Source organism: Camelus dromedarius, chromosome 1 (assembly GCF_036321535.1).
Source record: "Camelus dromedarius isolate mCamDro1 chromosome 1, mCamDro1.pat, whole genome shotgun sequence".
Lineage (NCBI taxonomy): Eukaryota > Metazoa > Chordata > Mammalia > Artiodactyla > Camelidae > Camelus > Camelus dromedarius.
Window position 1 is genome coordinate 105,173,810 of NC_087436.1, and position 14,300 is coordinate 105,188,109.

General features: G+C 35.8%; 1 protein-coding gene across 2 annotated transcripts in view; it reads right to left on the reverse strand.

Moving 5' to 3' along the window:
* Positions 1-368: 368 nt before the first annotated feature.
* The window catches only part of ANAPC4 (anaphase promoting complex subunit 4), a 34,125-nt gene continuing 20,193 nt past the window's right edge, over positions 369-14,300 (reverse strand). For both annotated transcript variants that reach the window (XM_031436474.2, XM_031436480.2), the window contains exons 18-29: positions 11,918-11,964; positions 10,654-10,710; positions 10,259-10,315; positions 8,296-8,389; positions 4,889-4,986; positions 4,258-4,319; positions 4,140-4,178; positions 3,942-4,043; positions 3,058-3,132; positions 1,889-2,062; positions 1,097-1,220; positions 369-724 (exon numbers count right to left, since the gene is read on the reverse strand). In XM_031436474.2, coding sequence (XP_031292334.1) covers positions 497-724; positions 1,097-1,220; positions 1,889-2,062; positions 3,058-3,132; positions 3,942-4,043; positions 4,140-4,178; positions 4,258-4,319; positions 4,889-4,986; positions 8,296-8,389; positions 10,259-10,315; positions 10,654-10,710; positions 11,918-11,964 — 1,157 coding nt within the window. In that variant the 3' untranslated portion in view covers positions 369-496. The remainder of the gene's footprint in view (positions 725-1,096; positions 1,221-1,888; positions 2,063-3,057; positions 3,133-3,941; positions 4,044-4,139; positions 4,179-4,257; positions 4,320-4,888; positions 4,987-8,295; positions 8,390-10,258; positions 10,316-10,653; positions 10,711-11,917; positions 11,965-14,300) is intronic.

The following is a 14,300-nucleotide window of genomic DNA, read 5'->3' on the forward strand; positions in this document are numbered from 1 at the left end:
ATCTTTTGGCTTATTTAGGATTACAGTAAATCAGTATAATTTATTTGGAAAACAAAATTTTCAAAGCATTCTAGAGATCTAAAATGAACTAGAAGGAGAAGATGGAAAATAGGAAGAAATGTTCTCTGCATTTAAAGAATACTAAATGCATCAAAAGTTCCCATGATGAATGACTATCTAACTATAATTTCTTCTTGATATAGGAATGATTCCTGATATCTATCTTTTGACAGAAAGACTGAACTTTTTCTTCATATTCAATTGATATTTTCTTTAAACACTAGTTCTGCACACAGTATTTAAAAGAAGTTTTAGCAAAGAGAAAGTCTATCACAGTGGCTATCCCACTGAGAGAAGATGAAGCAGAATTTAAAAAAATAAAATTTGCGGTTTATTTCTGCTTATTTCACAAAGAAAATTAAGTGATTCAACACATCTCAGTCCACCTCCTATGTCCTTTCTAACATAAGACATAACAAAGTAACAGCAAGCTAGATCATGAGTCTAGCTCAGGGTCAACTTTCTCCACTTTAATGACCATCTCTGGAGCTAAAGCAGCAGTACCAGCTTGCTGGTTCTCTGCTTCGGACTCAGACAACACTTCTTCCTTTATTTTTACAGGCTTATTACCGGCCTCCTCCTCTTCATCTGAAGACTCATCAAGCTCCCATTCATCGTCTATGTCCATTTCAAATACTCTCACATGACGGAGGTTCGAGCTTAACTAAAGAAAAGGCCAAATAAAGAAACTTAAAAATGAGATAACTAATATAAAAAATTAGAAATCAGAAATCAAAGCAAAGAGTGGGTTTAAGGAAAGTTACATTCCCATCAATTTACAACAGTCACTAAATCAGGCTTTCATTTTGTATAAAAGGATCTCCACATACAGTGACAATTACATGATTATTAAAATCTAAAACTATTATTAATTACTAAATAAGCTTTCTCAGAACAAGAGAACTATACAGCTAAGGCCACTACATGCTCATGATCAATAAATGCTTTACATCACAAAATGTTTACACTGAGAGGAGCTTAGAGATCCTAAGTCACTTCCTTCTGTTACTCTTGGTAACAATCTGTAAATACTTACCACACAGGACACTTTTCGAAAACCATTCCCAGCCACATACTGTGCTTTCATACTTTCCAGTAACCTCCAGTGCTTCTCGAAATGCATGGTACGTGTGGGAATAGCACTACACTGCTCATCTAGCCTAGAGAGGGAAGAAAACAAACCCAGGCGTGAAATGGGGCTCTGCTGCCCAGCTTCCTAGGGGTGGTATCAGGGTTTGATTTCTACCAATATTCCCACTTCCAACATAATCTACCAGCCACTCTATTAAAAAGCTGTGTCACTATATTCTATGAAAATATTGCAATTCCAAATATCTTATTAAGGCAGGAAACTTACTTAGCTTTCTGAGCAAATGGACACATTTTAAATTAGAGAAGAGATCTCCTTACTTAAATCTCGATCTAAAGCCATCTCTTGGAATTGACCATGTATCCTCCACATGGCTACCTAGGTCTTAATCCTAAAAGGAAAACACTAAAGGCAAATCTAAAATAATTCCACTACAAACTGAGATTAAAGCTACCCTTGAAAATAGAACAGAAGTTCCATTCTCCACTCCAAATAATTCCCCACCTTGCTCCAGCAAATAATTCTTCATTTACTAATAATAATAAACAAAAGGACAGAAGAGCTGTTGAAGCCAGTAATTTTTCAGTTAAAAAATAGGAGTGTTTCTGTTCAGCTGACTTTATGATTATCCTTAGTAACCATTATCTATCATACCTAAAGAACTAGAATATACAAGATACGTTAAAAAAAAAAAATTTAACTGTTCTACCAGAAAGACCGCCTTACGGAGTTAGTTACCTTGTAGAGTAAGTCCCAGTGAATTGATATTCTGCAGAATCTTCACTGTTATACACTAAAGACAATGGCAGCTGGACCAAGAGTCTGTCTCTTCCTTCACGTCCTACAGTGTCTTTAAGAACTACTGTTACAGTTTCATCATCATAAAACTGTGCATCTAAACAACTGTAGGTGCTAGAATTAAAATAACTTTTGTTATATCAAAGATGTTATCATGACTGAGAAAATACTGCATATGTAACATTATACTGATACCAGGCAGAGAAAACTGACAATAAAAATAGCAAGTGACAGTCTACATGGTAACATTTAAAATATATCATTAGTTTACACTGAAGTCACAGTTACCTGTTGTACTGATTATACACAAATATAACTAGGCCCTGAAAATAGGGAAACATGAAAAGAAAAAACATCTGTGAAGCTGGCTCACAGTTCCAGAACACCTGTGACCTCAATGGTCAGGACTTAAGCCTGTGGAAATTCCATGAATGACACCATATATATATTGAGTAAACAGAGTTAACTAGAATGAAAAGTAAAAATAAGATCTACATATGAAAAGACACAACAACTTCAAAGACACTATCATAAAAAACTTCCTTTATGTAGGGAAAAGAGTGAGAAAAAGGTCTGTCTAGGATTAGTGTCAGCTCTTTCCCCTGCAAAGCCTCAGGATAACAGAGGTATTGTTACCCTTTGTGCCCTAAGAAAACCCCACAGCAGTGAGAAGGACACCACCTCACATCTCTGTTGGTCATAATGACACCATCAGCCATCTGCCCCCTGGAATTACATTACTGTCTTAGCAGACAGAGAGCTCAGAAGTATTAATTATGGGAAATCACACTACTTAAATTCCTGCAGGGCAGTAAGGTTCTATTCAACTGTAAGTCAAATCATCCTCTAAGTAACCAACCCAGCCCCACATGGCGCAAGTGACAAAGGCCTTCTAAGAATATCATCACTGTAACTGAGGCTAACCATATTCCTGTAATTGTATTTACTATATATACATCTCATCCAAACAAGATTCAAGCTTTACCTTCTCATATGAAAATGAATATATGTATGTATATGTATGACTGAAACATTATGCTGTACACGAGAAATTGACACATTGTAAACTGACTATACCTCAATTAAAAAAAAAAAAAAAAAAGATTTACCTTCTTCTTACTTTTTCAGTTGTGGCGTATGTGAAGCTCCCAAATTTAATAGCAATAAGTCCATTACTTACAGATCTTGAAGAAAGAAGAGGGGGAAAAAAGAGACTTTGTGGATCAACTTGGATAGGGAATAATCTAAATATGCTTGAAAGAACATGGTGGTCAGTGATGTACATTTCCCTAATCACCAAATCCCAGGCCAAAATACCATTACACTCACTCCAGAATTCTGATAATTAATTTAAACCCCTGATGGATAAACCTAGTATCAAAATTACAAATTGGTTTAAAATCTTAGTCACCAAAGTAGCAAGATACCTTACAAAATGAGGATGTCTGGGACAACCAAATTATTTCTCTTTGGCTACACCTTGGTATCAAAAATTTCCTTCAAATTTAGATGTAAAAGTATTTAAGATACTAGTAACATTATGAATATGATTCATCCTTAAGAATTTTTATTTGGATTCTCAAAAAAAGTCTCTATCGGCCAGGCCTCTTTCTTAATGAAAGGCATACTTAACCTGAGGTAAAAACTCTCTCTGTAAGGAACCCAAAATGCAGTTTTGAACTTCCACAAATTCATGAGATACAATCCTGAGTTTTTGCTGTTATATTTTTCCTAACTCTAAAAAAAAAATTCTACATGTAACAGCTATTCACCAGTACAAAAATAATCTAGAATTAGAATGGATAGTGTATCTTCCTAATTTGGTAATATCATCTTCATAATGTGAAAACTGAGACTAAGAACAGTTAACAAGCCTAAAGTCATAAAGGAACTTAAGTAAAACTTGAAATGTAGGGAAGGGAAGCTATATGTTTTATTATTAAAAAATAATAAAATCTTATCTCTTTGATTCAAACTTCAGATTAATACTTACTGGGAAATATCAGTATGTCTTCTTAAGATGCACATTTTATAAAGTGAATCTTCTAAAATAGTAAAAATAAGATAATGTAGATTTGACGTTTTATTATTCCACCTAAGGAAAAAAATTAATGTCAAAACATGATATTTAGCTATCAATGCATGGAACAAAACTGTACTGTTCACGAGATAGGGAGAAACACACACTTACAGAAAAGGAAATTTGAACAGTCTACGTGTGGAGTCCTCACTAAAACAAAAGAAAAAAAAAGTGAGAAAAATTTTAATTGGCTGCTAATTTATACCACCCAAAAGGTAAACAGAATTACCTTCTAGCATCTCTATATAATGGAATACATATTGCTTGATTCATCGATTTTCCAATTACATCCTAAACAAGATTTTAAAATATAATTAAAGCATGTACATACACACAAATAAATACTCCACAGAAACTGACTGATCATCATTATTTAAGTCTAGTAAAAAAATCATCTATATCACCAAACTTTCACCTAAGAAACTTTAATGACAGTCATGACAGTAAGGAAGAGAGAAAATTCTGAGCTGAAAAGGACCTTGGAGACAAGCGATGGCAGGTTAAAAACTACCTCTTCTGGTCTCACAGCATCAATCGTCCACTTTTTGGTAGTAAACAGACACATCAGCTCTGTAACTAAGACCATTTATAATAAATTTGTTCTGGGAACAAATAAAATACTAAAAGATGCCAACACTTTCAATAACCTTGCACTTATTTTTTAATTTATACAAGAAATGATCAGTAAGAGGAACTATTAGGGTGAACCTTATGAAACTGCCATTTTTGTCAGTCAAAACAGTTGAATATCAGCATTCTGATATGGTTCATCTTAATAACTATGATCGTTTACATAAGTGAGCCACATATTGTAGGTATTCTTGCTCCTACACAAAAACATGCATTTCTTTCAAACTTACTGCTGGCTTTTGCAAGCACTGATCAATAATGTTCTCCATCCGCCTTTTCACAAAATGCAATGATTTTCGAGGATAATAAGGAAACAGCAAAGGACTTTCTGGTTTCAAACAAAAACAAACAAAAACCAAAAAAAGCTATAACAAACCAGGCAATTAGGAGAAAGCAGTCTACTCCTAGAGCCAGCCCACACAGCTTATCTGACGGTGGAATTCTCCCTGGCCACTACAATATACCTTCACACGACCTCATTAAAAATGACCATGCCTCTGTCTTTCATCATCCCCTGCTGCCAGCCCACTGAAAACCACCACACTTACTACAAGCTGAGTCCCAGCAGCTTATTATTCTGTATTTTACTTTTCCCACCAAAATCCAACAGTGTGCTTCTGTTGGCTGTAAGAAGAAAGGGATGATCTGGGAATCATAAGACATGTAATGAAATAGAGTTCATTTCTCTCTGTTCTTTGCCACAGTGGAGTAAAAGCAGCAATCCAGTATTGTTTTCGGAAGACTATGGCAGTGAAAACAGAAAGGACAAGAAACGGGTACCATGAAAATAAGCTCTTTACTTTTGAAAAGGCTACTTTATCAACAGACAGTAATACATAATTTGTCATTTAGTGACAAAGTATACTAGGTTCTTTTTCTGTCTGTTATTTCTATTGTTCACAACAGCTGTATAAAGTAGGCATCATTCTATTTTTATCGATTAAAAAAAAAATGAGGCTTAGGAGGTTTAGGCAATTGGCCAGCATGAGAATGACTATGAATCTAGACCTATGAATCAAATCCAAGTCCAACTCCCAAGCCCACCGTCTTCCGCTGTGCTCTGTAGGCCCCTCTCACAGCACCTCATGGCTCAGCTATGCTGGATAAAAGCAATTTTAATCATGCTAACATTTTAATTGGTTTCATAGAAGATAGTTTGGTCTTTGTCCCCAGTTCCTGACCCAGAGCTCCTTAAAACTCTTGGAATTTCCTGAGTGACAAGGATGATAAGGGTACCCTCTGTTTTAATGAGGCCCCTAGACAGCTTCAGGATGGGCGCTGGTCCCCATGAAGACCAAGCCTTGTTATTAGAAGCTTGGAACTTTCAGCCCTACCCACCAAGCTCCAGGTAGGGATTCTCTCTCCTGGAGTTGAGTCTAGTCCCCAACAGTCAGTGAGTTAATCATGTCTACATAATGAAAACTCCATTAAAAAAAAAAAAACATAACCAACAGATCCCAAGGCCTCCGGGTGGAGGAACGCATTAAGGTGCTGGGAGGGCAGTGGGCTGGAGAGGGGATGGACGCCCCAGGCATCCCCCATATCTTGCCCTGTGCATCTCTTCTACTTGGCTATTCCTAAGTTGTATCCTTTATAATAAACCAGTAAATGTAAGTTAAGTGTTTCTGAGTTTTGTGAGCCATTTTAGCAAATTACTAAACCTAAAGTGGGGGGGGGGGTAGGGGAACCCCCAACTTTGTAGCCAAGTGAGACAGAAATGTGGGTAAACTGGGGACCTGATAGTCGTGACTGAACTCTGAAGTGGGGGCAGTCTTGTGGGACTAAGTAATTAAACCCGTGGAGTCGGGTGCTAACGCTGCATAGTTAGTGTCAGAATTGACTTGTAGGACACCTAACTGGTGTCAAAACTGGTCTCACTCAGAAGGAAAAACCCTCTCATTTTGGTGTCAGACGTGTTTTGAGTAAAAACAGCTCAGACGCATACTGACTGCTTACATGTTATGTGCCAGACACTACCCTACATGCTTTATCTAGATTAATTTATTCAATCTTCACAACAGCTGTGTAAGGGAGGCACTATTATCATCCTCCTTTTACAGATAAGAAAACTGGGGCACACAGAGGCCAGCCAACGTGCCCTCGGCCCCACCAGCAGGAAGCAGCAGAGCACGACTCCAGCCCAGGCAGCCCAGCTGCCAGCGCACCCACCTTTGCCCACATACCACACAGACTCTCACGTCCCCCAAGAAGGCACGAGCATTTAAGTATTTAGCACTTGACTTCTGCAAATTGCTAGAAAGACGTTTTATTAAAGTTTCTTAATAGTTTCATGATGATAGTCGGTTTTGCTTCATACTAGACTAAGAAACTGGGAGATTAATGAGCTTGTCCAAATACACATACTAGAAAAATCTTAAGTATCTAAGAGATGGAATTAATCTAAAGTGAATCCTAGTTAAACATGAGGCCTGTAACTAAGATTAGGTCTTTCTATTCAGCCACAGATGACGTGGGGAGAAAAATGGGTAGTATCTATTTTTAGCCCGAAGTTCCCAGGGTAGGTATTATGCCCGATGCAGTGACAGGGTCCAGGTGCCACCACTCCTGGCACACTGCCGTCAGCCCTCCCCAGGCATCCTTCCTTACTCCTTGGGCATCCTGATCAAATACAGTGAGTGAGCTGAGTCAGCTGTACTTTTATTCTCCCTGCATTCAACAGCTAACCTACATCAATACTTCTCTCTAGTGATCCTAAGACTCTGAAGCAATATAAAATATGTTCTGCTGTGAAGAAGAATTTGGACTTCTAGGCTAAAACAAAAGAGCAATAAGCAAGCAAACTCCTGGGCCTGAGAATTCTCTGCCTCCCCCTTCATTCACTCATTCAGATTGAACAGCCACCAGAGAGAAGCAGAGTCCAGTTAAAAACTCAGGCTCTGAAGTTAGCAGAATCCTAACTCTAGCTTACCATCTTGCGCCTTCTCTAACTTTCAGTTTCCTCATTAGCAAAATGAGGAAAACAAGTACCAACTCCACAGGTTCCTGGGAGGATTCAAGGAGGTGATCATGCATGTCTATAGAACAAACAGCTAAACTGTGGTCGGACGACTTTGAGAAAGCAAAGAAATAACTGCTTTAAAAACATTTTCATCTAAAATGGAGAAGTTCTGACATATTTAATTAATGGTTGCTATTTTGAGCTGCATCCCAATAATGTTGGCTAAATAAAGTCTGTATCAACATCCTAGAGAACGAAAGGTACAACACATAAACAAACAAAAAAATACAACCTCAGGAGCACACAGCCATGCATTATTACTGTAATAGAGTTATAAGCACTATATACTCTTTAAAGTTAATAAATTGGAACTGGCAAAATAGACTCCTCTGACTAATAGTCTCTACAGTTTTCTTCCCAATATTCTATTTTTTATAGGTTGCAAAACAGACAGTACAATACTTAAAATAAGCAATGTTACTACATCACAGTTAACAACAGCATTTTTGATCATGGTAATGTCATACACTTATTATTTTACTGTTTCTCTAATCAAATAAAACGAACACAAAAGATAAATCTAAAGAACTTAGTTAAGTATTCAGCAAGCACACTTGCTGATGTACTGGTTTCAAATAAATATAAATATGGCCACAATCCACTTGGTTCATGAAATACCTTTAAGGTGGCTGCTGTTTTGAAGAAAGTCATACCACTGGTTCCCTTCTGTGTTAGGGGGGGACACAAGATCGTCATCTTCATCTTTCAGGTACTAGAAATACAGAATTAAAAATTTAAGTTTAGTACACCAAAGAATTAGGCTCCAAAATTGTTTATAATTAAGTGATTCTACTTAAGTTTATTTTGTTGTACTGCCAAGTGCAGTAAACTACATTACTCTGTGAGATGACCAAAATTTGTTAAATGCCAAGCAACTGAACAAGCGGCAAACTACTACTAAAAGATTACAATACTGTAGATGTAGAGACCATAAATTGTGCTTAAATTTCATGCTCTATTTTTCATGAAGCACATTTTAAACTTATATATGTAAGTTTATAAATTAATTTGAAAAGTATCAACTGTCAATCTACTTTATGGCAGTAGTTCTTAAAGCTTCTCTGATAGTCTGCAAGATGCTTTCAGAGATCCATGAGCTCATTACTATTTTTATAATAGTACCAGGACGTTATTTGCTCTTTTCATTGTAATGACATCTGCACTGATGGTCAAAAGCACAGGTCAGGAAAACTGCTGGCACTGTCACCAAGAGTCAAAGTAGTGGCCCCAAACCACAGTCACTGTATTCCTTTTTGCCACAAACAGGTTCACTAATCTCTGATGAGACTATTAAAATTATTAATTTGATCAAAAAATCTACAAAATCTTTTCAATATTCTGAGTGACAGAACTGGGAAGCATAAATAAAGCACTCTTGCTGCATACCAAAGCATGACAGTTATCATGAGGAAAAACATTTATGAAAATGTAGTTGTGAGTCAAGCCAGGCACTTCTTTGTTGTTAATGGAATTCCATTTTTACTCAAAAGAATGACTGGCAGACTAATTATGATTATTCATTCTTGGGTATTTGGCAGATATTTTCTTGAATAAGTAAAATGAGCCTGTCACTTTAAGCAAAACAACTGACAGTACTTGCTGCCAAAGATAAAATTTAAACATTCAAGCAAAAATTGAAATTTTGAAAAACCTGTACCTGCTACTGTGTGCTCGGCAGCCTACTGTAGTTAAAGACTGTCTGATGAGACCGGAGATGATATGAATGGAATGGAATCTGACTTTTGGATAATGTATGAAGAAAGGTGTCAGCACATGGAAGATCTTCATAATTCAGTGAATATTTTCCAAATGACCAATAGTGATATTACAAAATCATGCATGGGGTGAAACAACCAAAGTGAAGGTAGATGAATGAATTTTAATGTATCAGAATATGAAAAGTCCACTGATGCAATTTAGATTACACATTGAAACTAACATAAGATACTATCATCTGTCAGAATTTGGTGTTGTATCAAAGAATATTCACAATTATAGAAAAAGCTATTAAAATACTTCTCCCTCTCCAACTACATACCTGTGTGAAACCAGACTTTCTTTATACACATTACCCAGAACAATATATCACAACATATCAAATACAGAAGGATGAGAATATAGGTGCCTTTGCTTAAGCCAAACATCAAAGAGATATGCAAAACTATAAAACAATGTCACTCTTCACTTTGTTTTGTGAAATATGTTACTTTTCATTAAAAATATTTATATTAGCATGTAATAGAAAGTGGGTTTGTTGTTTTTAAGTGAATTAAGAAATAAATAATTCTTTATTCTGTTTAATTTCTAATACTTAATAATGTCTATTATTGATAGATACAACCCACATAAATGCTCTCTGAAGCCCTCAATAATTTTGAGAATGTAAAAGGGTTCTGAGACCAGTAAGTTTAAAAACTGCTACTCTTTGGTTATTTTACTAAAAGGGCAGGGCTACTATATAATTTGCCATTAAATTACTTTCAAAAAGTTTTCTATAATAAAGACTAACACTGCTAAAGTTTTAAAATTAGTTTTTTAAAAATAAAATAATTAGTAACTAAGTTCAATCCAGAGCTCATACCTGACCAACTTTTTCAACGTTGAAGTATTTTCCTTTTCGATTATAAAGGTCTGGAGCCTAGAAAGAATAAATAGAATTTAATTCTTAAGTCAACTCATCAAAGAAAAAAAAATCTTATATTTAAATCAAAAGCTCCGTTTTTTTAAGAAAGCTGTTGGTGGCAGATACTCTTTTCTTTTCTGGATGGTAAGACATACATACAATCAAAAGGTCAATTTATATACCTTACATTTAATAAACAAGTACTGCCATTAATTAGTTTAATAGTTTAAAAAGCATACATAATTGGTTAGAATGCCAATTAAATTGTATTAAATTCAATTACTTCTTACCATTACCGAGATTTACTGTAATTTTTTTTTAAAAAAAGCACTATGTAAATATCAATTTCCTACCTCATTGAAATGTTCAGTAAGAAATTCAGCAACAAATGTGATATCTTTTTGAGTCATCTATCAAAACCAAAAGGAACAAAAAGAAAACAAATCAACATAAAAGAAATCCTCCCAATAAAATATTATGTAATAAAAAAATGTGACTTTTAAAACTATCTACTAAAAGCTACAGGACAAGCAGGCAAAGTTCCTTCAAAGAAAATGTCAACAGAAATTCAAATTAGGCAACTCTGAAAATATGAAATCCTAGGCTCTGAGAAGCACATAATTAAATCCTTTAAACCCATTTTCCAATCAGTGAATTCAATAGCTACAGAACGCCTTATGGCCTAAAGCTGATTATTATTTTATGCCTTATACTAAGACTATGTGTGTGGAGTCCCTCCTTTGGGAGGAGGGGACTATCAGTCCAGATAAACAGCTACAACCTGAATAAAGGGCTGTAACCCAACAGCATTGCTTGCTTCAGTATTGGCCTCTGCTTCTTTCGATGATCCTGCCTTCTCCCTGCCCCAGTTCTTCAGCCCTCAAAAAATTACACATTGAAGTTTCTCCCAACAACTAACATATTTTATCTTCCAAAATAAAGCTAAGATTGATGTCAGAGGCACAGCTAATATGAACTTCTGGGTTTGCAAGGCCAGTCATTCACAGCACAAAAGATCTACTTCGTTTAAGAGCTGCGATCCCTAACTCATCTGGTCCACCAAGGCTAATTTTAATGCTCCTCATTTTTTCAGGCTTGAAATTACCCATTCTATCTGAATCAGACAGTTTGGGCAGGGGTGAGGTTGAGTGAGCAGCAGGAAACCAATGGGAATTTTCTCCTATTCTGTAAGATCTTCCTAGAAGGTGACTCCACTGCTACTTGTAACAGTTCTTACAGTCAGAAAGAAACTGGTGCTTACTAGATGTCAGCATAGGCACTAATATCCAAGAATCAGATTTCCAAGGAAAATAAAAAGCATTTAAGATTTAAGGATGTTTAAGTAAAGAATCCAAACACCTTATGTTATATAGATTATAAAATCTTACACAAACATGAAAACAATAAATTTAGGTAGCCATAATAAAGTCATTCTGTGAGATTAAAAAAAAAATCAAACATGCAAATTTTTAAAAAAAGGCTTACTAGGATTTGTCTTGTGTCTAGAACCTAACATCCTATTAACTAATAATTGCATTAGACTACCAAGATGATCAGCAAAGCTGAGCTCAAGCAGGGCAATATAAACACATTAGCAAAAATACTACTATATACTACCTTATTCAGCTCAGGAAGTACGTGGTCTTCTGTCATTCTCAACATTGCTGGAAACACAAATTTTAAAATTATCTTTAAAGGGAAACTACAAACATAATTTTAATTACAGATGCATTCCAAAGACTAAGTGTATCTCACTGGACTAAATTTTCCATTTTTCAACAGCTTCTTTTCACCAAGGAAACATTTTTCTTCTCAAGGGTGAAGAATTCAAATTTGATTCATATTTTCAGGTTCAAAATGCTTGGTCTAGCCATCTTAGGAAACTATTATTTTTCATTTTCTCCTCAATTCAACCCATTGCCACTCCAGACAAAGAAACCTAACTGTTGCCTTGGGCTAAGACTACACGTGCAGGGATTCCTTCTAACCTGGTGATGTTTCTTCTCTTAAAATGTGTAAGCAATTTTTTCTTCTGAGAGCCTTAGAATACCAAACAAATGCGTTTCTCTCTCTTCGACTTTTTTACTACATGAAGATATTTGCAGTAAGATTTATACGTGTAGACACACACTTACATATGTCCATATACATATTTATACACTTCCTTTAATATCTGTGGTTGACTCTTTTTGTCCTTTGCTAAGGTTGTCTTCATCAATACTGTGTTTTCTATACATATTACATTCACCGAAGTCAAGAAGTGTGCTGCGTGTGCTTTTGCATAGTGTTTGACCATGCTTATGCTTGGTCAGGAAGAAGTATGTTGGACATGCTTCTGCAAATACGGATTATTTTAAGAAATAGTTTTTAATCCTAACTTCCAAATGATCTGAAAAATCAGCCATAATCTAGTTCCACACATTCATCTATCCATCCAAAAACTACTTATTGAGCATAATACAGGTACCAGGGACACAGCAGTATAAAAGCAGTCCTGCCTTCACAGAGCCTGCATTTTAAGAAAGAGCAAACCAAGGTCAGAGTGCCAACTAGTGGCAGGGCCTGATTGCAGTGAGGTCTCCAGTTCTTCAATCCACTGTGCTTTCTGCAATGCTCTAAGGATGAGGGCTGAGTGGTAATTCATTTGTCTTCTAATCCAGCTTCTTATTACAGTTAGGACATGCAATAAGAATATAATTTGCCCGATTACTCCAGTAATTGTAAGTAAAACCAAGCTACTACTTCTGTAAAAGAAAATCACTTCTAAGGTTTCATTTAGTTTTAATATTGTAATTTGTTCTAATTAACTCTGATATTAAATGGGCTGGCCTGATAAACACTTTGGCTCCCCATTCTGGCTAGTGTTGGTATGGTTTTGAGAAAAATCTAAGAATTTTAAATGTTAACATCTGCAGATCACATTTTTTAAAAATTAAAACAATTATATTAGGCTAACAAATATACAGTCTTTTTTTAAAAATCTCAGATATAAGATTTGGGCATTTGTTTAAGGGATGTTAGCACATTACAGGTAATTCTATTTTACTCTTTAGAATTTTAACAAATATGGGATAAATTCCATTAACAATTAAATTGTGCATATGTTGGAGGGAAATGTACGCTAAATTATTTCAAAGATATTGAGGGGTCACAAAAATAGTAGTAGAAATGTGCCCAAATAAAATATGCATGCCCTGTAGGGTGAGCAGAAAAGTATTTAATATCAACTCAACAACTGTTTTTGTTTTTGGCGAGGGGTGTCATTAGATTTATTTTATTTATTTTTACTGAAGTACTGGGGATTGAACTCAGGGCCTCATGCATGCTAACATGCACTCTGCCACTGAGCTATACCCTCCCCAATAGCTATTTGTTAATTACCAAAAATGCAAAGATACTGCGGAGACACAAAGAAAGGCCAGAAATCGTCTGCATTCCACTTAGCTCAGGCATCACTGTCCACTATAAGTGATAATGGAGATGTCCTAGTTCTGTGTTGTCCAACATGGCAGCCACAAACCACATGTGGCTAGCGTGACTAAGGAACTAGGCATATAATTGTATATAATTTCCACTAATTTAAATAGCCACACATGGCCAGTAGCTACCGTAATGGATGGCACAGATCTACAGACAGAAGACCAAAGTCTAAGACAGGAGTTAAGTTATTCACGGGCAGAGGCTATGTCTTATTTTTTTCTCCTCCCCTTGTCCTCCAAATATAACACCTAACAGTGACTAATACAAAGTAGAGATTAAAAAATGTTATCTTAACTGAAGGAGACATTATAAGGTAAAAAAGGATTAATTATCAGTGAGTGATAGAGACAATCAATGCTAGAAATTATATTTACAGGGGATGGAGATGGGTGGGTGTAGACAAGAAATAAGACTGGCCATGTGTTGAAAACTGAAACTGGGTAGAGGGTAGAAGAGGGTAGAACTGGGGAGAGGGTCATTTATACTATTTTCTCTACTTCTATAGGCATTTAAAATTTTC